At 41.5% G+C, this 19,872-nt stretch overlaps 1 protein-coding gene across 1 annotated transcript; it reads right to left on the bottom strand.

Moving 5' to 3' along the window:
- Positions 1 to 660: 660 nt before the first annotated feature.
- ZCCHC10 (zinc finger CCHC-type containing 10) lies at positions 661 to 13,327 on the bottom strand. Its single transcript, XM_033140037.1, has 4 exons — positions 13,178 to 13,327; positions 6,371 to 6,529; positions 3,306 to 3,347; positions 661 to 1,419 (listed from the first exon to the last, which is right to left on the bottom strand). The coding sequence occupies exons 1-4, from the start codon at positions 13,216 to 13,218 to the stop codon at positions 1,134 to 1,136; spliced, it is 528 nt and encodes a 175-aa protein (XP_032995928.1). The 5' UTR covers positions 13,219 to 13,327; the 3' UTR covers positions 661 to 1,133.
- Between the last annotated feature and the right edge of the window lie 6,545 nt (positions 13,328 to 19,872).

The raw sequence follows: 19,872 nt of genomic DNA, 5'->3' as shown, positions 1-19,872 counted from the left end.
ACGAAGACTTAAAACTCTGCTCATTTTAACACCCTCATCGGGGAACATTTAATTTTATGAAAAGGCACAAAGATGAAACACTTCAGTTGCAACAGTTAACACTACTCTCCATGCACAGTGCAAATGCAGCTTAAGGGATGGCCTTTAAGCTCTGAACGGGTCTTGTTAAAAAAAAAAATTAAAGCATTTGACCCTGGTCCAGAAATTGTGGTACATGCTGGAGAGAGGCATGTATGTAGTTGCATGGAAGGATCTCCACTGATAAACAGATGGTAGGCATTGTTAGCATTTGACAGTGCTGTTTACTGGGGGGGGGGGTGAAGCAGAGTGGTTTCTGGAAATTATTTCCCCTCTAACCCAGATGGAGTGACTGCGGCTTTTCTATACTGAGAATATGAACCAACCCCTTTGGATGGGGGAGAGAGATCCTTAAGCGTAGTACCTGTGTGCTGCCCACTACCATGTTAGGGTCACTGCATATCATTTTGCATATGCAGGACCACGTTCAGAAGGGCAATCTATGCACAGAAGCCTCTTTTCAACAGGCTGAAGCAATCCCGCTGGACTGGCATGAATGTATGGTCCTGATCTCCAAAATTCAGCAATACGATATTGCAACAAATACTTGAGCAGCAACTGGCAGAAAGGGGAAATGTGTTCCACTTGTGCTGAAGGCAGTATCACCCACCCATCCCTTTTAACTGTTAGTGGAGATTGAATATGGCTTTGACATATCAGCCAACTGAAATAGAAACTTTGCACCCTTTATCTTCCTATCTTGCTTTTCACATGAAGTACATTGGTATGGACATTGGTTGCTTATAACATAACAGGATGGTTCAAATAAATGTGTTTTGCTTGCTGGCATGTAAACATCAGGGTGACTGGACCTTAGCTCATATAAACATTTGATAGATTTCTTTAAAAACTAAGGGGGGGAAAGTAGCATTTCCTATTAAACAATAATCCACAAAAATACTCTTTCAATAAGCGTTACTTGCCATTTAACGGTTTATGTCCTATCAACTACTATGTAAAACACAAAAAAAAGAAATCAATTGTAAAAATCGACCTGTTAGTTTCGTTTGGCCATTAAGCATTTCAGATGCTAATCGTTCATCAACACCAGAGTCCTAACACTGCACCAGATTACTTTTCTTCTTCTTTTTCTTTGGCGGCTCATCATCCGTGCTGCTGTCTGTGCTGCTGCTGCTGCTACTGCTGGAGGAACTAGAATCTGTCTCAAAGTCAGAAGAACTGGAAGAACTACTTGAAGAGGGGGATGATGAGGAAGAGGAAGTGCTTTCATCACTGTCACTGTCATCCGAAGAGGAGGATGAGGAATCTTCGCTCTCAGATGATGACTCACTGGCTGAGCTGGCGCTGCTGCTGCTGCTGGAACTTGTGACACTTTTAGACCTGCACAAGAGTTTTAAGATGACCAGCAGATATTATTCAATGGCACTGTGCGATTCGGTGACTAGCAAAGCCTTGTAAAGCAATCTCAATCATAGAACAGCATTCATGTGTTTCCCAAAATATTCTTAGGATGAAATATTTTTTTTTCTTATTTTGTATAGCAAGGATGGGGGGGGGGTTGGTTCTCTATTTATAGATGTTTGGCTGCTATTTAAAGTAGCTGAAAACAAACACAAGGGAATATGGTATACAAGTTACCATGAATATTAAAATTAAGTGTTAGGTGAGCATTAGTCCCCAACAATTATCAAAAGCAGTGCTTTGTTTCTAAAAAAATAAATGATTAGGGATACTCTCATTTTGACTCAAGAAAATCCCCATTTTATAGTTCAAATATGGAAAAATAAATACAGTAAATGGACTAAAGTACAAAGATTCACAAAATGTTTAGGGGCATGCATACCCCTGCGTCCCCACAGGAAAAAAAAGGACTGATAAAAACCATTCCTAGTTTTGAATTCTGTAGTTGTGACACTATCAACAAAACATTATTTTAACAAAAATATTAATATAATCAATTATCTCTCTGACTGGGTTCTAGGTTCAAAAACCCAATCCCAATTGAGGGAATGGCAAGGCTATGGTTTCCTGCTATATGGATGAGCTGCAATAAGCCTTGGGCCCATATGCTACTCCTATATTTAAAGCTCCCAGGGATAAGAGTGGAAGATTTTGCTTCCACAGTTTCTGGGTATGCCAGAATGGGAAAGTGTGGTTTATTCCACCCAGAAGCAAAAGAAGCAGGGGGCGTTATTTTGAAGCCTCCACAAAGTTCTTAAAATTACATTATTTTTGTAAAAATTGGTAGCATTAAAAAAAGGATTTTATCATTAGTTGAATTCTGTATTTCCTTCAGCACAAAGGAAAAGCTGTGTGAAACAGTTTTCCAAAGTACATTGAAGTTTATTTCGTCAATGTTTATCTGTTTGTTTCTAGAGAATCCAATAACCAGCAGATATATGGCAGAGGGCCACTTACAACCTCAAGAGGCCTATGGTATTCAGAGAGGCTTGGAAATTAAAATATTGGATATAGCTTAGTATGTGAAACTACTACAGGCTAGGAAGCACATTTTTGCAGTTGAAACTCTGTAGGGAAACATTTTTTCCTTCTATCCCTTGATTTTGACAGCTACTTTTAATAAAACTATCTCACATTATCTGTCAAGTGATGCACCTCTGCTTACCACTAAAAATAGGAAGAGGTAGAGCAAAGGGAACAAAAAATAAACTGGAATAGAACACACTATGCATTATATTAAAGTAAATTAAGTAAATCCCGAATTGGAAAGTAGGTCCCACAGACACTTACTTCTCCATGTTCATAATTAGCACTGCAGCCAACAACATGCATGTCTAGTTCATTAGCCAAGATACATCATTTATCACAGAATATAGGCATTAGTGACATGGGTGGCGCTGTGATCTAAACCACTGAGCCACTTGGGCTTGCTGATCAGAAGTTCGGCGGTTTGAATCCCCACGATGGGGTGAGCTCCCGTTGCTTGGTCCCAGCTCCTGCCAACCTAGCAGTTCGAAAGCACGCCAAAAAGTGCAAGTAGATAAATAGGTACCGCTCCGGCAGGAAGGTAAACAGTGTTTCTGTGCGCTGCTCTGGTTTCACCAGTAGCGGCTTAGTCATGCTGGCCACATGACCCGGAAAAACTGTCTGCAGACAAACGGCAGCTCCCTCAGCCTATAGAGCGAGATGAGCGTCACAACCCCAGAGTCATTCGTGACTGGACTTTAATTGTCAGGGGTCCTTTACCTTTACCGTATGGGCATTAGACAGGGGCAATTGGTTGAGTTTCAGTTTTTCTCACATACCTCTTCTTCTTGCTCTTCCTGTCTGTAGTGCATTCTCCAGAGCTGGTTGAAAGTAAGGGCAGGAGAAGAGAAAGAATTGTTTTAATTAATATGCTGGATTTAAAATAATAATATATATATATTTGCAGTGTTAGAAGGGGGTGGAGAATCAAGCTCCCTAGACAAAATAAGATGAGCAAAAGGGGTAAGTGGCAATGATACAGGTATTTAAAAATTACTTTATTGAATGCTAGTGGCAGAGGTGTTTATGCAAACTGCCCAGGGAAGACATTGAAAGCCAATATATATATTAGTGAAATCCAACATTGTGCAAACAGAGAAAAAGGACTTCCCTTCCCTTCGCTTCCCTTTCCTCTCCCATCTGCCCATTGCACCCATACCTCCCCTATCTCTTGCACAGCCCCGCCTCCACTTTCTAGAGCAGATTTGGGGGTGCAGGGAGTGTTGCCGCAAGGCAAAGTTTTATTTCACAAGGATGGAAGTCCATTCCGCTCACACATGGAAAGAACTGCATACAAGCATTGGTACACAAACTAAAAATGGGGTAGCATGATTGCTGATTGGAGCCAGGGCCTTGTCCACATATACCAACTGTGCTCAGAGATATGCGCTGGTTACCAATTTGCTACCAGGCCAAGTTTAAGATGTCACAACTTGGGACCAGTTTACCTATGAGACCACCTTACCCCACCTGTGCCCTTCGGTTGGCAGAAGTGGAATTACAGGTGCCACATAATACACATTCCGTATTGGTAAGCACTCAATCATTTAGTGTGGCCCCACCTGCCCTTTGGAACTCGCTGCCTACTGAGATCAAGCAGGTGCCTTCATTGTTCTCTTTTCAGTGCCTGCTAAAAACATTATTGTTTAGGTAAGCCTATCCAGATGCTTTAAAAGTTTAGGTAATTTTAATCTGTTTTAGTATTTTTACTTTAGTATGTTTTAAAGTAGGGTTGTGAATCTTTCCTGATTTTCCTTATTTTCTTGCTTTAAGTTGCTCTGAGGTTTCTTACAATCAAGCGGCGCAAAATTTTTATGGAAATAAATAAATAAGAAGCAAAACTGAGAAAAAACCATTTGCTGGCCCCTCTCTCAAGTTGTCCCACTTAAAGGAAATAAGAAACCCGGTAGCCTGGTAACAGCAAGACTCGTCAAATTTGCTAAAAAGAACAGGGATGTAAGTGGGTATAATATATGTAGTGTAATTTGCCCGAGCTTTTATGGTGAATTTGTAATACCAGACAACGGATGCATAGACAAAGCGAAAGCGTGGGCAGTTGTTTTGAAACTGTATCAGCTAGCTGTAGCGAACCTACTTATACATGTATCTCAGTCTCAAGAGTCTGCGGTTTATTGTATACAGTACATCCATTCTAATTTGATTTGATGTTGTTTAAAAAGAGGGCGAATTTGCAGTCTTGGTTTTTACACAGTTAAACTGCTTTGAAAATATAAGCATGGAAAAATAGTTGGTTCAGTCATTTATCAGAATTACACAAGAATAATAATTTTCAGGCATGAATGTTTAGGAAATTATTCAGAGTTAAGCAATACTGCAGGAATAGCTAGTATATTAAAATGCCAGTGCTGTCAAAACATCATGCAGCTAAGATGCCACCTGTTTAAGTAAATAGCAGCACTAGTAATTCTAGGAGAATATAATATGGATGGCTGCTTTGCTGCTCTTGCCTAACATTTGTATCTTCAACAGAAAACGGCGAGGCTGTATCTTTACTATAAACAGGAAATCAGCATCATCTTCATCACCCCCATTGTAGTTTAATACATGTTTCACTGCATTTATTCTTATTATGATACTATAGCTCCTATTTCTTAGTTTACACATGATGCAGTGAAATGGCTAAGAATGTAAGCTGGATACCCCTTGGCTCAAGTATCACTTCGTCTGCAAACTCACTTGTTGGCCTCGGAAAGCTACTATTGCCTCAAACTCAGCAAATTATCTTTAGTGTAGAGATAATGACTTGCTTTACAAGGCTGTTTTAAGCAGTACTGAAATACTCTAAAATTTGCTGGGAGAGTGGGAAAATATGCACTAAACATAATGATATGAGGAAATGTTATGTTGAGAGTTAAGTGTGTGCATGCAAAAAAAAAAAAACTCTTACGAAAGTAGTATGGCAAGGTTTAGCCAATAAGAAAGTATCAATATGACAAAGGCAACAAGAAACAAAGTACTGTACAGTGGTACCTCGGTTCAATCTATTCTGGAAGACCGTTTGAGTTTCCAAAACGTTTGAAAACCGAGGTGTAAAGAGCTGTCTGCAAATTCAATTGAGAAAATTGAAAAACATGCAGCAGAAGCTGTACCACTTCCGAGGCATGTTCGAAAATGGAAGCAATGACTTCCAGCTTTTCGGTGTTCGGGTTCCGAAATGTTTGTCAATGGAGATGTTCAAGAACCGAGGTACCACTATAAAAAGACGCAAGCAAAAATGAAAGACAGGAGGGAGGGCATAAATATTATTAGGTTGGGGGCAAGGAGTAATAAAAAAATGAAAGGGAGTGTAATGAAAAGAGAAGCTTGGTCAACATGAGATGCAGAAAGGGGCAAATCCTAAACTAGCAGCAGAGTTAAGACTGGAGGAAAGATGAAGCTGTAGGAGAGGCAAACCAGAAAGAAGAACACTACAATGTTTAAGCCAGGGGGGTGGGGGGAATAAGAGAACAATTCATCCCATGTCAAGTTGCAGGATAACACCACAGTTGCATTACATGTGCAGTAGCCATTGTTCCCAGAACATGATTATCTTTCCCACTGAAATCAACAGTCAACCAATGGATTCAAGTTACAAGAAATGACATTCTGACTAAGCATCAGGAAGAACTTTCAGTGAAATAGACTCGCATGAGAGGTGGTGGACCCTCCTTCCTGTGAGGTTTTTGAGCAGAGGTTGGATGGCCATCTGCCATGGATGCTTTAGTTGAGATTCCTGCATTGCTTCCAACTCTACAATTGTATGATTCAAGGGCTCTTAAACTACAGCTTGATCACATGCACTTTTCGACAAATGGTGTACAGTCTCCTTCTCCTGTGATCTTACCTCTGTTGTAATAGTTGCTTCTCTTTTTCCTGAAGTGCTTTTTTAAACTCTGTTGTCCTTGATGGTCTATGCAGATATTTTCTTTTCCCTGTACATTCATAGGTCCAGTGTCCAAATTCCAAACACTTCTGACATCTCACATGCTGCTTGTTTGCTTCCCTATGGAAATATCCAAGAGTATTTGAAACCATATGTCTTTGATTTAAAAGCTGACTATTAACCACAGCTAAGATCAACATTCTAGAAAATAGATGGCAGTTCCAACATAAAAAACTACCAACTTTGGGCCCCTAGTAGGGGATTATATTTGTAATTCGATGAGAACAGACTGTGGCTGAACAAGAAGCTTATGACAACTGTGTAGTATAATCCACTGATAACATTACAAGTTAGAGGCTGGGTTCAACTTCCAGCAAAAATATCTCCTAAGATTCCCCTCACATCACAGCTAAGGTCATTCTAGTTAACTTGTTCCCTTATTTCCCTTACCAGCCCAAATCCTGTACTCAAGCCTTGTGCTCCTTTGATTTGCTCTGGTGTGTGCTTTGATTTTTAAAAGTCACAAATGAAATTAGATCCAATTTAGAATGAGCATGCACTAATCTCTCTGCTTCAGTTCCTGGGTGGGCACAATGCCATCTAAATGCAAGCAACACTGAAGTCCCACTGTTTCCCATGGGCAGCTCTTACTTCCACCCCAGGGGAAAGGGGGAAAATATAGAGTTTAAAGGAATCAGAAAGTTTCATTTCCAGACAATAAGGTGGCAAGGTGTCACAAGGAGCTAGCTACTGAATTGAACCAATCTACTGAGGAGGGTAATTTTAATACTTCCCAGCTTATGATCTCTGTCCTTAAATATTCATGAGTGTGCCATCCCTGTTTACTCCAAAAAAGCAGTAAATTAGTAAAAGGGGGGAAGTGCAAAGGAGGTTGAAAGCCCAATATAGACATTCCACACCTGCTACAGAAATCCTTTCATCTCTTCCCCCAACCCAGCATGAGACACAGATGTGTTACCAGCAGGAGCAGCTGTAACAAGAAAAAGGAACAGCTAGAACTACAGCATGTTCCAAAATTTGAATATTCTTCCCATTGTCATAGCAAAGATGGGTGAAAACTGATTCTAGATAGAAATGTATTTCAGTCCAATGTAGGCTGAAGGTACTCCAGGTTACACACAATTATTTAATAGAAAAAAAATGTTTACATAGTTTTACAACACAAGAAAAATGAAAAATCAATGAACAGCTGTCAAACCCTCTTTCAGTTTCCTTGAAACATTAAGGTGGTATAACATTCTGAAGTACATTCTTGAAAATAAGTTAATACGCCCAAAAGCAAACTGGACAGCAAAGGTCAAGTGTATTTACACAAGATCAAATGACAGATCGTTGCTAGATCCTAATTTTAATTTTCCTGTTCAATTTATTACACCATGTTAAACTCCTCCTTACCCTCTGCCTGCCAATTGATTTGGGGGATGGTATGAAATACAGGTTCAATACTGATGTGGATTCATAGCTTCATCTGCATTACAGGTCTCACTGGACCATGCTGGATATATAAGCTGGAGACTTGCCATGTTTGCACGGTTATCATAAGGCAAACCAAGATAGACAAGGTGCATAAAATTATAGTTGTTTCCCATTGTAGTTGGTGGGATTTGGGGTGTGCTTCTGACTGCTAAGGAGACATTGCCTACATCTTTAACTCATGCTACTCAGTTGTGTCTAGAGAGAACTGGAGGGAACTTTCAAAGGTAGTATGCCCCTGAATACCAGGTGCTGGGAATCACAGGTGGGCAAAGTGCTGTTGTGCAGTTTGCAGGCTTCCTACAGGAATTTGGTCAGCCATTGCAAGAACAGACTGTTGGACTAGATGGGCCACTGGCCTGATCCAGTAGGCTTGTCTTACATTCTTAAGATGCCCTGCTTCCCAGGAGAGAAAGAGGCGTGGGCTAGGTGCTCCCTCATATCCACAATAGTAATCACCTACTGTCTTGAGAATTGTCCTTGTCTCAAGGTCAGAGGAAATGGAGAGGTAGTGACAACAGCTCTGGTTCTGGAGGCAGGAGCTCCAAAGGCAGGGAGAGAGAACGTTTTCGGGTGCTACACTACAAAGAAAACCCACTGCCTTTGGTTGGTGGCTGTCATGATATACCTTTGATATACCTATTTCATGATACTCTGCACAACTTGTGCTTTGCTTCGTTTAAGCAGCAATCGCACTGAAAGGTGCAGTGAATGTTGCAATGACCTCATCCCTAGGCATGAAGGAATTTGGATTTGGCATAAGTGTTGGTGCTATATCTGAATTTTAAAGACCATCTCATTTCAACATTGCAGACATCCAACTGCGGGAGATGATAACAGTATCTTGAGGTTTATTTGATGTTATTCAAGTTAGTAAAGGAAATATGCTTAAGCTAAAATTATAGCTTCACTTAATGTATGCTTTGCTACTCATGCCAATGACCTAACTGGAATTTAGGTGACTGATCCACAAGCCAGTTGAACCAGAGTACATGGATTACATCAATTCTCCAACACAATCTAACTCCATTAAAAACATTTTTAAAATGATTGCGGTTTTACCATTGCCTCCAATGGTTGCTGCATTACTAACTTTTCCTCCCTTGGGACAAGGATGACTTACATTTAAGTACTCTTGTTTAGCTGGCCTGGGGATTAATCTTCTAGAACTAAAGCAAGTGTTTTTGTTGTTGTTGTTGTTTCAGAATCAACGCACAAACTTTTGACAAATTTAATTCCCATATGGGAAAGTAGTAAATATGGTTTCAAACTGTCCTTTTAGAATGCAAATAAGTGCAAGAAAGCATAAGGAACTGTTACTATGACAAAAAAAAATACCAGACAAAAGTAGGGGAAAATGTAGCCAAGAGCTATTTTCACCTCACTAGCTGTGGAGCTAGCAGTTATTGATTTTCTCCTTCCCCACCACTACACACACACCTGCCTATCACATGCAATTCACAGGACTGGTGATAATATCCAAACTGGAATAATAACTAAATACTAGTACATTTATTCACAGACTATTATTTGGTGATAATGATTACAGCTGCAAAGCAGCAACTGTATAAAGTGGAGCAAATGTATTAAAAATATAAGCTCTTCATCATGAGCAGCAAGTTGAAAGTATTTCTGAAGATAAAAATTGAGAATTCATCTGAAAAACAAATACATTTTACCCGGCCTGAGATTGTTCCTAGAAGGCACAGAGTATCTTTTTGGCTTTTTAAAAACTAAAAGCAGATTCAGGAATCTGGGCTGTGGTCCAGAAACTATTTACATGAGTGTATCTTTTCTGACTTCAAATTGATTTCAATATTATAGCAATAGGCTCCACCCCTTGATGCCTCGCAGATCTACAAAAACTGAACCAGTGAATATCTGATATTCTACTACATTTCTATTGCTGAAACTAAGCATGGATGTCACACATCTACCGGGGAATAAATAAAAACAGAACACTTAAATTGTTTCTAACTAGACAAATTTTGATGGTCTGTTATTGCAAGAAAAACCGCTAAAGGTTAAAAAAGAGAAATGAGTGAACTGAAGAGAGGTGTGCTAACTGAGGCTTTAGTTTTGTTTTCATTATGTAAATTTTAATGTTCTCAATTCCTGGAGTTGATTTACATAACATTAATTCTGTTGTAAGCAGTTATGAGCCATTAGAAAAAGTCAAGATATTTACATTCTAAATGAGTAAGTAAAAGCTACTATCATCTTTTGATATTTAGAATATTTCCACACTATCCTTCAATTTAAATTTTTTGTGCATCTAATGGTAAAAAGTTTCTAAAACACAATGGAGAACAAAGGTCAGAACGTCAACAAATTCAGCAAAACAGATGAAACTACATCTAGAACCAATTTACATTATATGTAGGAATACCATGAAACATTTGTGCTCACTCGGTGTCAGAATGACAATAGCTGGCACCATGCAAGGTTTGATAATGAGGCATTCCATAAACTATATCTCAAATATATCCCGATAAAAACTTGAAGGGCCAATCACTATACCCACACTGACGTCCTATGCACGGAAAGCTGTAACACGACTGCATTGCTGGGGGAGTGAGGCCTTGTCAACATCTAACACCTGTGCTCAGAGTCTGCACTGGTTGCCCATCTGCTGACGGGCCAAGTTCAAGGTGTTACTATTAATATATAAAGCCCTTAACAACTTGGGACCAGTTAACCTAGGAGATTGCTGTATCAGCAGAATTGGCACTTTTACCAATGCCATATAACCCACACTACTTCTGCAAGAACTTGATCATTTAGTGTAGCAGCACCAACACAAAAACTAAAAATTGCTCAGGAATGTAGAGAATATTCAACTTAAAAAGCAGAAAAGTATCCCATAGTTAACAGGTGCACTGCAGACATTTCTGCATGTTTGAAACTCTCTGCTTATTTATATCAGGCAGGCACTTTCTGTGTATTCCTTTCAGTGCCTGCTGAATACATTCTTATTTAGATAAGCCTACCCAGATGTTTAGAAAGTTTGTAGGAGTTTTGATTTGTATAGTCTAGTTTACTGCAGCTTTAACTTTCTGTGTGTTTTAAATTACAGACAATTTTTTAAAGTAATAATTTTATTGGGATTGTGTGTGGTTTTTTTTGTAAACCACTTTGAAGTCTTTTCTACAGTCAAGTGGTACATAAATTTTCTTAAATAAATAATTATTTGAGTGTGGCTTCCACATGGATAAAAGTGAGGCTCCCTACAGGACAAATACACCAAGAAGACCTCTTCCCTTTGCAGGAGTAGTGGACAAATGAGAATGGTCCATCTTGGAAACAGAGTGAGCCGCGTTTCCTGACAATGTTTGGGACCTATTTAGGAAGGGCTGGTGCTCATGTCAAAGTCATAGCAGCTTTGTATGCTGCTTTGAACATCATCACTCCAAAATGCCCATACTTATTAAACAGAGCACATTTAGCTCTCTGTTATACTAGTGAACTGGGGACAATGAAGCAGACCAAACACTGGTTTGAACACAAGTTATGGGAATTTTGGGTCAATCCAACGGACTCCAATGAACAACTAATATTAACAGCTACTCTGTACCAGTGATAGGAGTGAAGAATGAATACTTCACAACCACTGAATCCCATGTCCAGTAAAAATTTGAATGGTATGGGGCAGGTGTGGTGAGCAGGTGGTTCTCCAGATGTTGCCTAACTAGCAGTCCTGCCATCCCTGGACAATGGCCATGCCTGGGAAGGCCAATGGGAGTTGTAGTTCAGCAACACCTGGAGGGCCAAAGGTTTCCCACACCTGGTTTGGGGTCTTCTTCAGCTAGGCCCACAAGTTTACTTCAAAAAAAGCCTCAGTAGTCTCCTGCGATTTATTTGCTAAGCACTTTAAGAGTAAAATTGCTTGAACCTGTTTTGACCTAGACACCACTACTATTGCTGCAATCAGTGAATGTGTCCTAATAAATAACTGTTAATAGTTTATCAGATGAATGCCAGTTGTTGAAGGTCAACATGCTTGCAAGGATGTGGCTTACTACACATTGCTGGACACCTGATACTCATGGCTTCTAATGTCCAGTAAGAGATGGATGACCAGCTGGCTCGAGGTGGGCATTAGTGTCTCATTCTGATAGGGAGTCGTTGTGGGTGTCCTGAAGGAGAATATTGTGAAACCACTCCAAAAGAAACCCTCTTTAGACCTACAAGTGTTGTTTGCTTCACCCTGTTGTACTAAATCAAAGAGTATGACTATGGCGGATTTCCCTTCAAGCATTTCTGAAGCCGTTTGAGTGAATATGAAGCATGTGGAACCCTGGTGGAGACACCAAGCCAAAGAAAATGCCTTCAACCTTTGCTAAGCAGTCACTCTGAGGGAATCGGCTACCAACTTTGTGTGCCTAGATAATCCTTGTTAAAAACCACAGTCCTTTTCACCCTTACACAGAAGTAAGCCCCATTCAACTTAGCGGTGCTTACTTCCAAGCAGCTACACACAACTTTTCCAGCTGCACTGCACCGAAGGCAACTTACCGCAAAGCCTGTATGAACGCAGTGTGTCATTCTGTGCTAGGAGCAGGGGTGCGGGTGTGTGTGGCGAGGGAACAACCGTACGTTACAAAACACAACAAGACCACCTTCTACACAACAGCAGCTTTTGAACGGCAAAGAAGCGCTACTGGGCGAGATGACACAACCGGACCACGAAAGGCGACCAATGCCACTAAGATTCATTTGAAAGCGTGAAGCCTGACCACCTTTTCCTAGCAGGCAACATAAACAAGAAAAGGAGAAAGAAGCGCCCACCAGGCCATGGAGAGCCTCCCTTCGTGAATCTGAAGGGGATTTAAAGCCTTTCCAGACCCCCGTCTATCGCCCGCCCACAACCCTGGCGCTTCCCACAGCCGGTCATTCAGAGGCAGGTGCGAGGGAGCAGCGCCCGGGTGGCACATCCCCGCGCGGACACGAAGGGACGATCCCGCCTCGCGCCCCCCCCCCCCCCAGCTTCCTCTCGCGCTCTCATTCCATTTCTATTTCGCTTTCAGGCTGCCCCGTTCCGAGAGCTCGCGCTCGTCCTCGCGGCTGACAGGTAGCAGCAACCGGGGAGCTTCTTCGGCTGCACTCGACTCCCCGGGCAGGACGCCGCTCCCCGCGGCTGGTCCCCGGCGGCGGCGGCGGCGGCGGCGGCGCCTCCCCTTCCTCCTCCTCCTCCCCCCCACCGCCGCCTCTTTCCCCGCAGCGCGACCCCCGACCCTCGCCCGCCGTAGCAGCAGCAGCCCCTCGCACACTTACGCCTGTCTCCGAGCGATAAGGCGGTGCATGGGAGTCGCCATCTTAGCCACCGGCCGGGCACTAGCGCACGCTGCATGCCGGGAACGCCGCCCTCCCTTTATCCGCCCTATTGGACGAGCCGGGCTCAAGCAGCCCGTCGAGCGAACGCCGGGAGGGGCGGTACCATTAGGTGCGGAGCGGCGGCGGCGGCGGCGGCGAAGACGCTCTCGCTCCTCCTCCTCCTCCTCCTCTTCTTCCCCCCTCCCCACCCGCGTCTTCAGCTCTTCGCTATAAGGAGCCGGACCTGCTTTACAGCCCTTTCCTCCCAGCGTCCCTCCCTTCTCAATCTCGAAATGACGGCTGCAAATTATGTTCTTGGCGCTTTAGAAAGCTATCCGGTTTCTAAAAGACATGGGATTGGGCCGCTTTCGTTCTCCCTTACATTAAGAACTCCCTGCAAGTGGAAATCTAGCACAGCAGGGAGGACCCGAAGGAGTATACTTTCTTGCAAGTGATGTTGTTGTAGCGTGGTATCATAAATTGTGCTGCCCACCTGCAGACTTGAGTTGGACAGTCAGCTTTACAACCACTTGCCTTGCTTTAGTGGAATCCCGAAGTGGAATGACAACAATAACAACAACAACGGAGTGTCCTGTTTCAGATTGCAGGTGGTGTTCCATATAATGTCTGATTACTCCACGTTTAAAAAAATTGCAAGGAGAAAACTACCTCATCAAAGAGAAACATTTGCCATGCCCCTTTCCCTGCTGTCTAGTTTTCTACTTACAGGGCGCCCTGATTTGTTTTTAATGTCGGACAGCATCTGAAGTACTAAGTGATCCATTCTTTTCATTTACTTCAGAACTCTTTCCTCTAATTCCTGACCTCTGCTGCATATGTAAATCCAACCTGTAATATGATAAATCTATTCCTGACCTCTGCTGCATATGTAAATCCAACCTGTAATATGATAAATCTATAAAAACCAAAGTGAAGCATCACTGTGCTGCTCACAGCATAAGATCAGGCTCTTGGTACCTAATAAACACCATAGATAAGGTGTCCTGTTCAAGTGTTGGACTAGGACTGGAGATTCCTGCTCAAATCCCCACTCTGCTATGAAGCTCACAGGAAGATCGGTCCCACTATCTCAACCTAGGCTCTGTTACAAAATGGTTGTGAGGATGAAATTGGAAGAGGGAAGGAATGAATAATGTATGCTGTCCTAAGCTCCTTGGGGGAAAGGTGGACAAAAATAAAATATTTAACAAGTAGGTTTATGTGACATACATGCAAATACTGTAAACAGTGGCAGGCTATTTTGCATTGCACCCTTGGCACAGCTAACTGCTTCCTCCACCCACCCCAATTGCTAAATTCAGTTTTCAAAAATAAATGATAAAATTATTCAAAATATAAAATAAAAGTCAAATATTACCAGAAATTTGTAAGATATACCAAAAAACTAATCTTAATAAAAGTGCCCCTCAAAGGTCAGTACTCTGCACCCCTCTGAAGTCTGCACCCTAGGCAGCACCAGCCCTGACTGAAAGCCATACATACTGGACTTCATTTGCGTTCACACCCCACAGCCTAAACCTCTGCTGCACAAGAAGTTCACTGAAAGTAGACTTCCATAAGATTGCACCTCTGTGCATTGCAACCTCTGCCATCCTATCTTGCTACTACAGAATTATACAGCTTTCTTTTGCTCAAATATATTCGGCTCCCTGACACACACACTGCTTGCAATCCAGCTCACAGATTAGATACAATCACAGGTTACAAGTGTAATTGGCATCATAGGATACAGAATATACCTTCTTGCTGGTGTTAAACTTTAGCCACTAATTTAAGCTACTACGTATCTTCAAGTTGATATGGTACTGTGTTTATCTATCTATCTATCTATCTATCTATCTATCTATCTATCTATCATCATCTATCAGCCTTATATACTGTACTACCTTTTGTCCAAAATCTAAGGGGGTTGCAAGTATAAAGACAAGTAAAAACCATACAAAATGTAAAAGTTAAACATGTCTGTTTATTCAATGGGTTAGCTTAAAAGGGTTGTACAAACAGATACTGTATTCAGTTGGCCCTTAAAGTTATGCAGTGTTGGCACCAATTTAACCTTCAGAGAGAGGCATTTCTATAACTGAAATGCTATTGGGATGACAGGCATAGGATCACCCTTTACTTAACTATGTGGCTTTAAAAAAACAATGAATGTGTTTGCACACAAGTTCAATGCTGCCTGTTTCAGATTCTGCTGGGAGGTTTTCAAGCACCCATGCTGTATGGTTGCCACTTTTCATGAACAGAAGCTCTGTGTCTTTTTAAGATGCAGAAATCAATAAATGAATATTTCCCTCTGTATAGAGATGCAGTGATGGAGGGAAAGTTTCTTCTATTGACAGATGCCCATCATACTACTAATCAAAGGCACAGAGCCTTTGCTCAGAAAAATAAGCCTGGAAAGCTTATATCCCATGAGGAAGGTGAAGGCAGACCCCCCAAAATATCATAGGTTATGGCTGTGATCTGCTGCACATGGATTTAACAACAGTCCCATTTGTCTCAATTGCAAAATAAAATGTGATAGCAATTCTCGGTGTGTAATGCAGCATGGGAAAAACCAGCAGAAAAGAAAAGTAATTACATTTGAAGTAATTACATCAAATTGATGAAACAGAATAATAGTAGTTACCATGAATCAGATGACTTACTTGGGGGAAATTGTGAATAAAGTCCAAACTAGTATATGAGTTTCATTAGTTGCTTGGAGACTCTTTGGGTGACAAGCATCTAATAAGTTTAATAAATAAATATGTACTGAGCAGGGAATGTGTGCATTCAAATTATATCTGCTGCACATAAGATGGTACATCTGTAGAGAGCCTAAGTCTCCATATCTCTCTCATCCAGCAAAACTAATCCCTGTACTTCTCAGTTCTTGGGGAAGTGAGGCGTGATTAACAATACTAAGTATATGTGTGTAATATTTGGGGAATTCTTGCTTCTGCTCATATAGCGCAATTTGGACACAAAAAGTATGTTTCCAAAAAGGTGTCCTCTGGCAGATTAAAGCTTTGGCATTAACAGCCTCACTACTGTATTGATGCTCTAGTTTTCCTTCTGTGTGCACGTCATTGATAAGCCTGACCAATAGAAACTCTTTCGTCTCTTATGAGCATTCCACTTTTAACCATTCATTTCAGTCTACGGAATTATGCTGTGCAAATTAGCTGGACTAAAGTGATAATTGTTGGTTATAATACTGCTTATGACACAATGCCAGTCATGAGAAGTACATACCGGTACTGAACAGGCCAGCAGCACCAATACATTTTGCTGCCTGAGGCAAAGGACAAGCTGGTGCCTCCCTACCATTCCCCACCACCAATCCGTGTATGAAAACTGGGATCTTACATCAACTCTGGCAGTGGGATAAATGCCCTCCACTACACCTGAGGGCAGCAGGCTAGCTTAGAGGATACAGGACAGGTGAGATGGCTCATACAGCTCTGTCTTCAAACATCTCACCACTACTCCCTGACACACACCCTCCTCCATGTTTGCCACTTGAGTTGGCTGCCTTCCAGTAGGGCAGTCCTGAAAGCTCACTTTGGACTCTGGTGGAGACAACCAAAGGAGAAGACAGAAGAGGGAACGGAGAGGCAAAAGTAACAGGAGAAGTATTGCATTAATATGGAGGAGTGAAGGTCAAAGGTAAGGATGAAACGAGAACTATTAAAAATAGCATGGTGCAAAGTCATTGAGAGCTCTAAAGGTAAGGGCAGTGTTTTTCAACCACTGTTCCGCGGCACACTAGTGTGCCGTGAGATGTTGCCTGGTGTGCCGTGGGAAAAATTGAAAAATTACTTTATATATAGTCAATATAGGCACAGAGTTAAAATTTTTAACTTTTTTTAACATTTTCTAATGGTGGTGTGCCTCGTGATTTTTTTCATGAAACAAGTGTGCCTTTGCCCAAAAAAGGTTGAAAAACACTGGGTAAGGGTGCATGTATTTGTGCTGAATTCATAAATGGGCAAAGATTTAACAATATATGTAACAAGCCACATCAATAGATTTTTAAAAGCCACTACTGTACTCCGTATTTAAAAATGCTGCCACTCTTAATGTGCTACCACTAGATATTTCATAGAAAGACAAAACTGTAGTATGACAACCAGTTAGGATGTGCGCTGCAACAGCCTAACATAAAAGTATTGACATAAGAAGCTGAGATGATTCCTTATGCTAATCTGAACAACCATTTCTATGATATGAAATTCTATGAACGGCACATATGACAATAGTTTACAACAAACATTTTGGGGCAAACTTGCTTTCCAACGTTATCAGAAACTGAAGCTGGGGCAGAATTTTGTGACCCACTTAAAAGCTGGATAAGAGCTGATGTCACAAATGTTACACCTGCGTACACGGGTCTGCTCTGACTTCTTAAGCTTTCCAACAAAGCCCTATTTCAGGACTCCTTTTGTGTCATGAATCTAATGCATATTCTAATATGCTCAGAACTGAACATATATTGCTTTTTCCTAAGAAATACTAAGTAATTTTTACTGATGTTTAAACACTGGCTCAGTAAAACTATCACTTACCTGTTTCACATCAGGAATTTCTGTAGGCTTGGCATATATCAGGGGTGGCCAACTTCCAAGAGACTGTGATCTACTCACAGAGTTAAAATCTACCCCCTTTTTGGGGGTTCAGGTCAAAGTTGAGCTTTTTAAAGGAAGGAATGCCCTGTTTGGGGGGTTCAGGTAATTTTAGGGGTGCAGGACAAAGATGTTGAGCTTTTTTAGGGGAGCCAAAGTTTTTTTAGCTTCTTTGGAGGGAGCCACTGATCTGCTGGTGATCTACCACAGACGTCTAGTGATCTACCGATAGATCATGATCTACCTGTTGGACATGCCTGGCATATAATAAATGCTATTTTAATCTTTTTAAGGGAAAAAAAATACCATCCTCTTTCCTCAGCTGCCATTTAAACTAATCAAGATTTTGATTGATATTCAGGCCTCTAAATTATCACTGTTAATTACTTAATGACTCATGATTGAATCCCAAAGCAACTCCCATTTCTGAACATTTTAATTGTAATGTTGAATAACTGCTTGTGTGCTTGCACTCTTAGTGGAGCTGCTTGATAGTTCTGCTCCTTTTCAGATTTACTGCTTGATTGTTCTACTTGTTGTCTATATGATACCATGTAGTACTTATATTGTGATTACTCATATCTGCCTCTTGTTGTCCACCACTGCAACCTCTACTGCCAAATATCCAGTACAGTACTTCATTTAAGATGTGTCCTAGACAGACAGAGCAACCTAAATCATGCTTACTGGTACTGCTACCTCCCAGCCTACTCCTATGGACCCCTGTGCCAATAAGCAAAAATTGAATGTAAGAATTGTAGCATTAATGCTACTTTTAAACCAGTGTGCTGCAATGAAAGAGCAGTGTCTTACAGTATTGGTAACCTCAGCTATTAGTATTAGTGGCGTAACAGAAGGAAGCTTGTTGTTACATGAAGATGGCATAGCCAGGGGTGTGGCTGCCAGAAAAGTGGGACAACTCACACGTGATATTAAAGGTCATTGAGTCACAACAGAGGCAACACTTCAGAGGTCAACACCTATAGACACCCCCCCCCCAATAATCTAGCTGATTGTGGGTAAAAGCAAAATCTACCTGACTTTTCCTTTTAAAGCCCTGAAGGGCTACTGGTTTACTAGCTAGTTGGGGGATATATATATGCCTAGGGCTTGCCAATCAGAAGGTCGGCGGTTTGAATCCCCACGAGGGTGTAATAAGCAAAAATCTGCCCTTATTCCCTTATGGGGTACAGAAGAGCCCTTGTAGAGTCCTCCATCGGTAGGAGAATATAACAGAGGCCAACCAGAGAAGATTGAGAAGCAAAGTCTTTATTGAACTGTTGCAACAGGCAAAACAAAATAAAAAATAAAAAAAAATTCCTTCCAGCAGCACCTTAGAGACCAACTAAGTTTGTTCTTGGTATGAGCTTTCGTGTGCATGCACACGAAAACTCATACCAAGAACAAACTTAATTGGTCTCTAAGGTGCTACTGGAAGGATTTTTTATTTATTTATTTATTTTGTTTTCACTATGGCAGACCAACACTACCTACCTGTAACTGTTGCAACAGGGTCCTTCCTCTCATGCAGGAGATCAAAGAAGGAACCCAGAACAAAGGCGTGGCCGCCCTTATATAGACATTTGAATTTTTTCCTGCTGGAGTTCAAGACCACCCCCAGAAACATCATATATACGTCAACAGAAGAGGGGTGTATCCCAGAACCACCTTCCCCAATACATCATACCTACATCACAAAAGGTGGTCTCCAACAAATTTCAACAGAGATCCCTGCTCATGCCAACCTAGCAACTTAGTTCGAAAGCACGTCAAAGTGCAAGTGTAGATAAATAGGTACCGCTCCGGTGGGAAGGTAAACGGCGTTTCCGTGCGCTGCTCTGGTTCGCCAGAAGTGGCTTAATCATGCTGGCCACATGACCCAGAACCTGTACGCCAGCTCCCTCGGCCAGTAAAGCGAGATAAGCGCCGCAACCCCAGAGTCGTCCACAACTGGACCTAATGGTCAGGGGTCCCTTTACACTCTCTCACTCACTCTCTCTCTCTCATATATATATATATATATAT

This window comes from Lacerta agilis, chromosome 2 (genome assembly GCF_009819535.1).
Source record: "Lacerta agilis isolate rLacAgi1 chromosome 2, rLacAgi1.pri, whole genome shotgun sequence".
Taxonomy (NCBI): Eukaryota; Metazoa; Chordata; class Lepidosauria; order Squamata; family Lacertidae; genus Lacerta; species Lacerta agilis.
Note: the sequence above shows the minus strand (reverse complement) of the source record. Positions and strands in the feature narration are given on the sequence as shown.

Excerpts from the sequence above, each read along its gene's own strand:
- ZCCHC10 (XM_033140037.1), bottom strand. The coding sequence starts at position 13,218 with ATGGCGACTCCCATGCACCGCCTTATCGCTCGGAGACAGGC. Across the intron at positions 6,530-13,177 it reads CTTATCGCTCGGAGACAGGC|GGAAGCAAACAAGCAGCATG; the intron begins GTAAGTGTGCGA and ends ATATTTCCATAG. Across the intron at positions 3,348-6,370 it reads AAGCAACTATTACAACAGAG|CTCTGGAGAATGCACTACAG; the intron begins GTAAGATCACAG and ends ACTTTCAACCAG.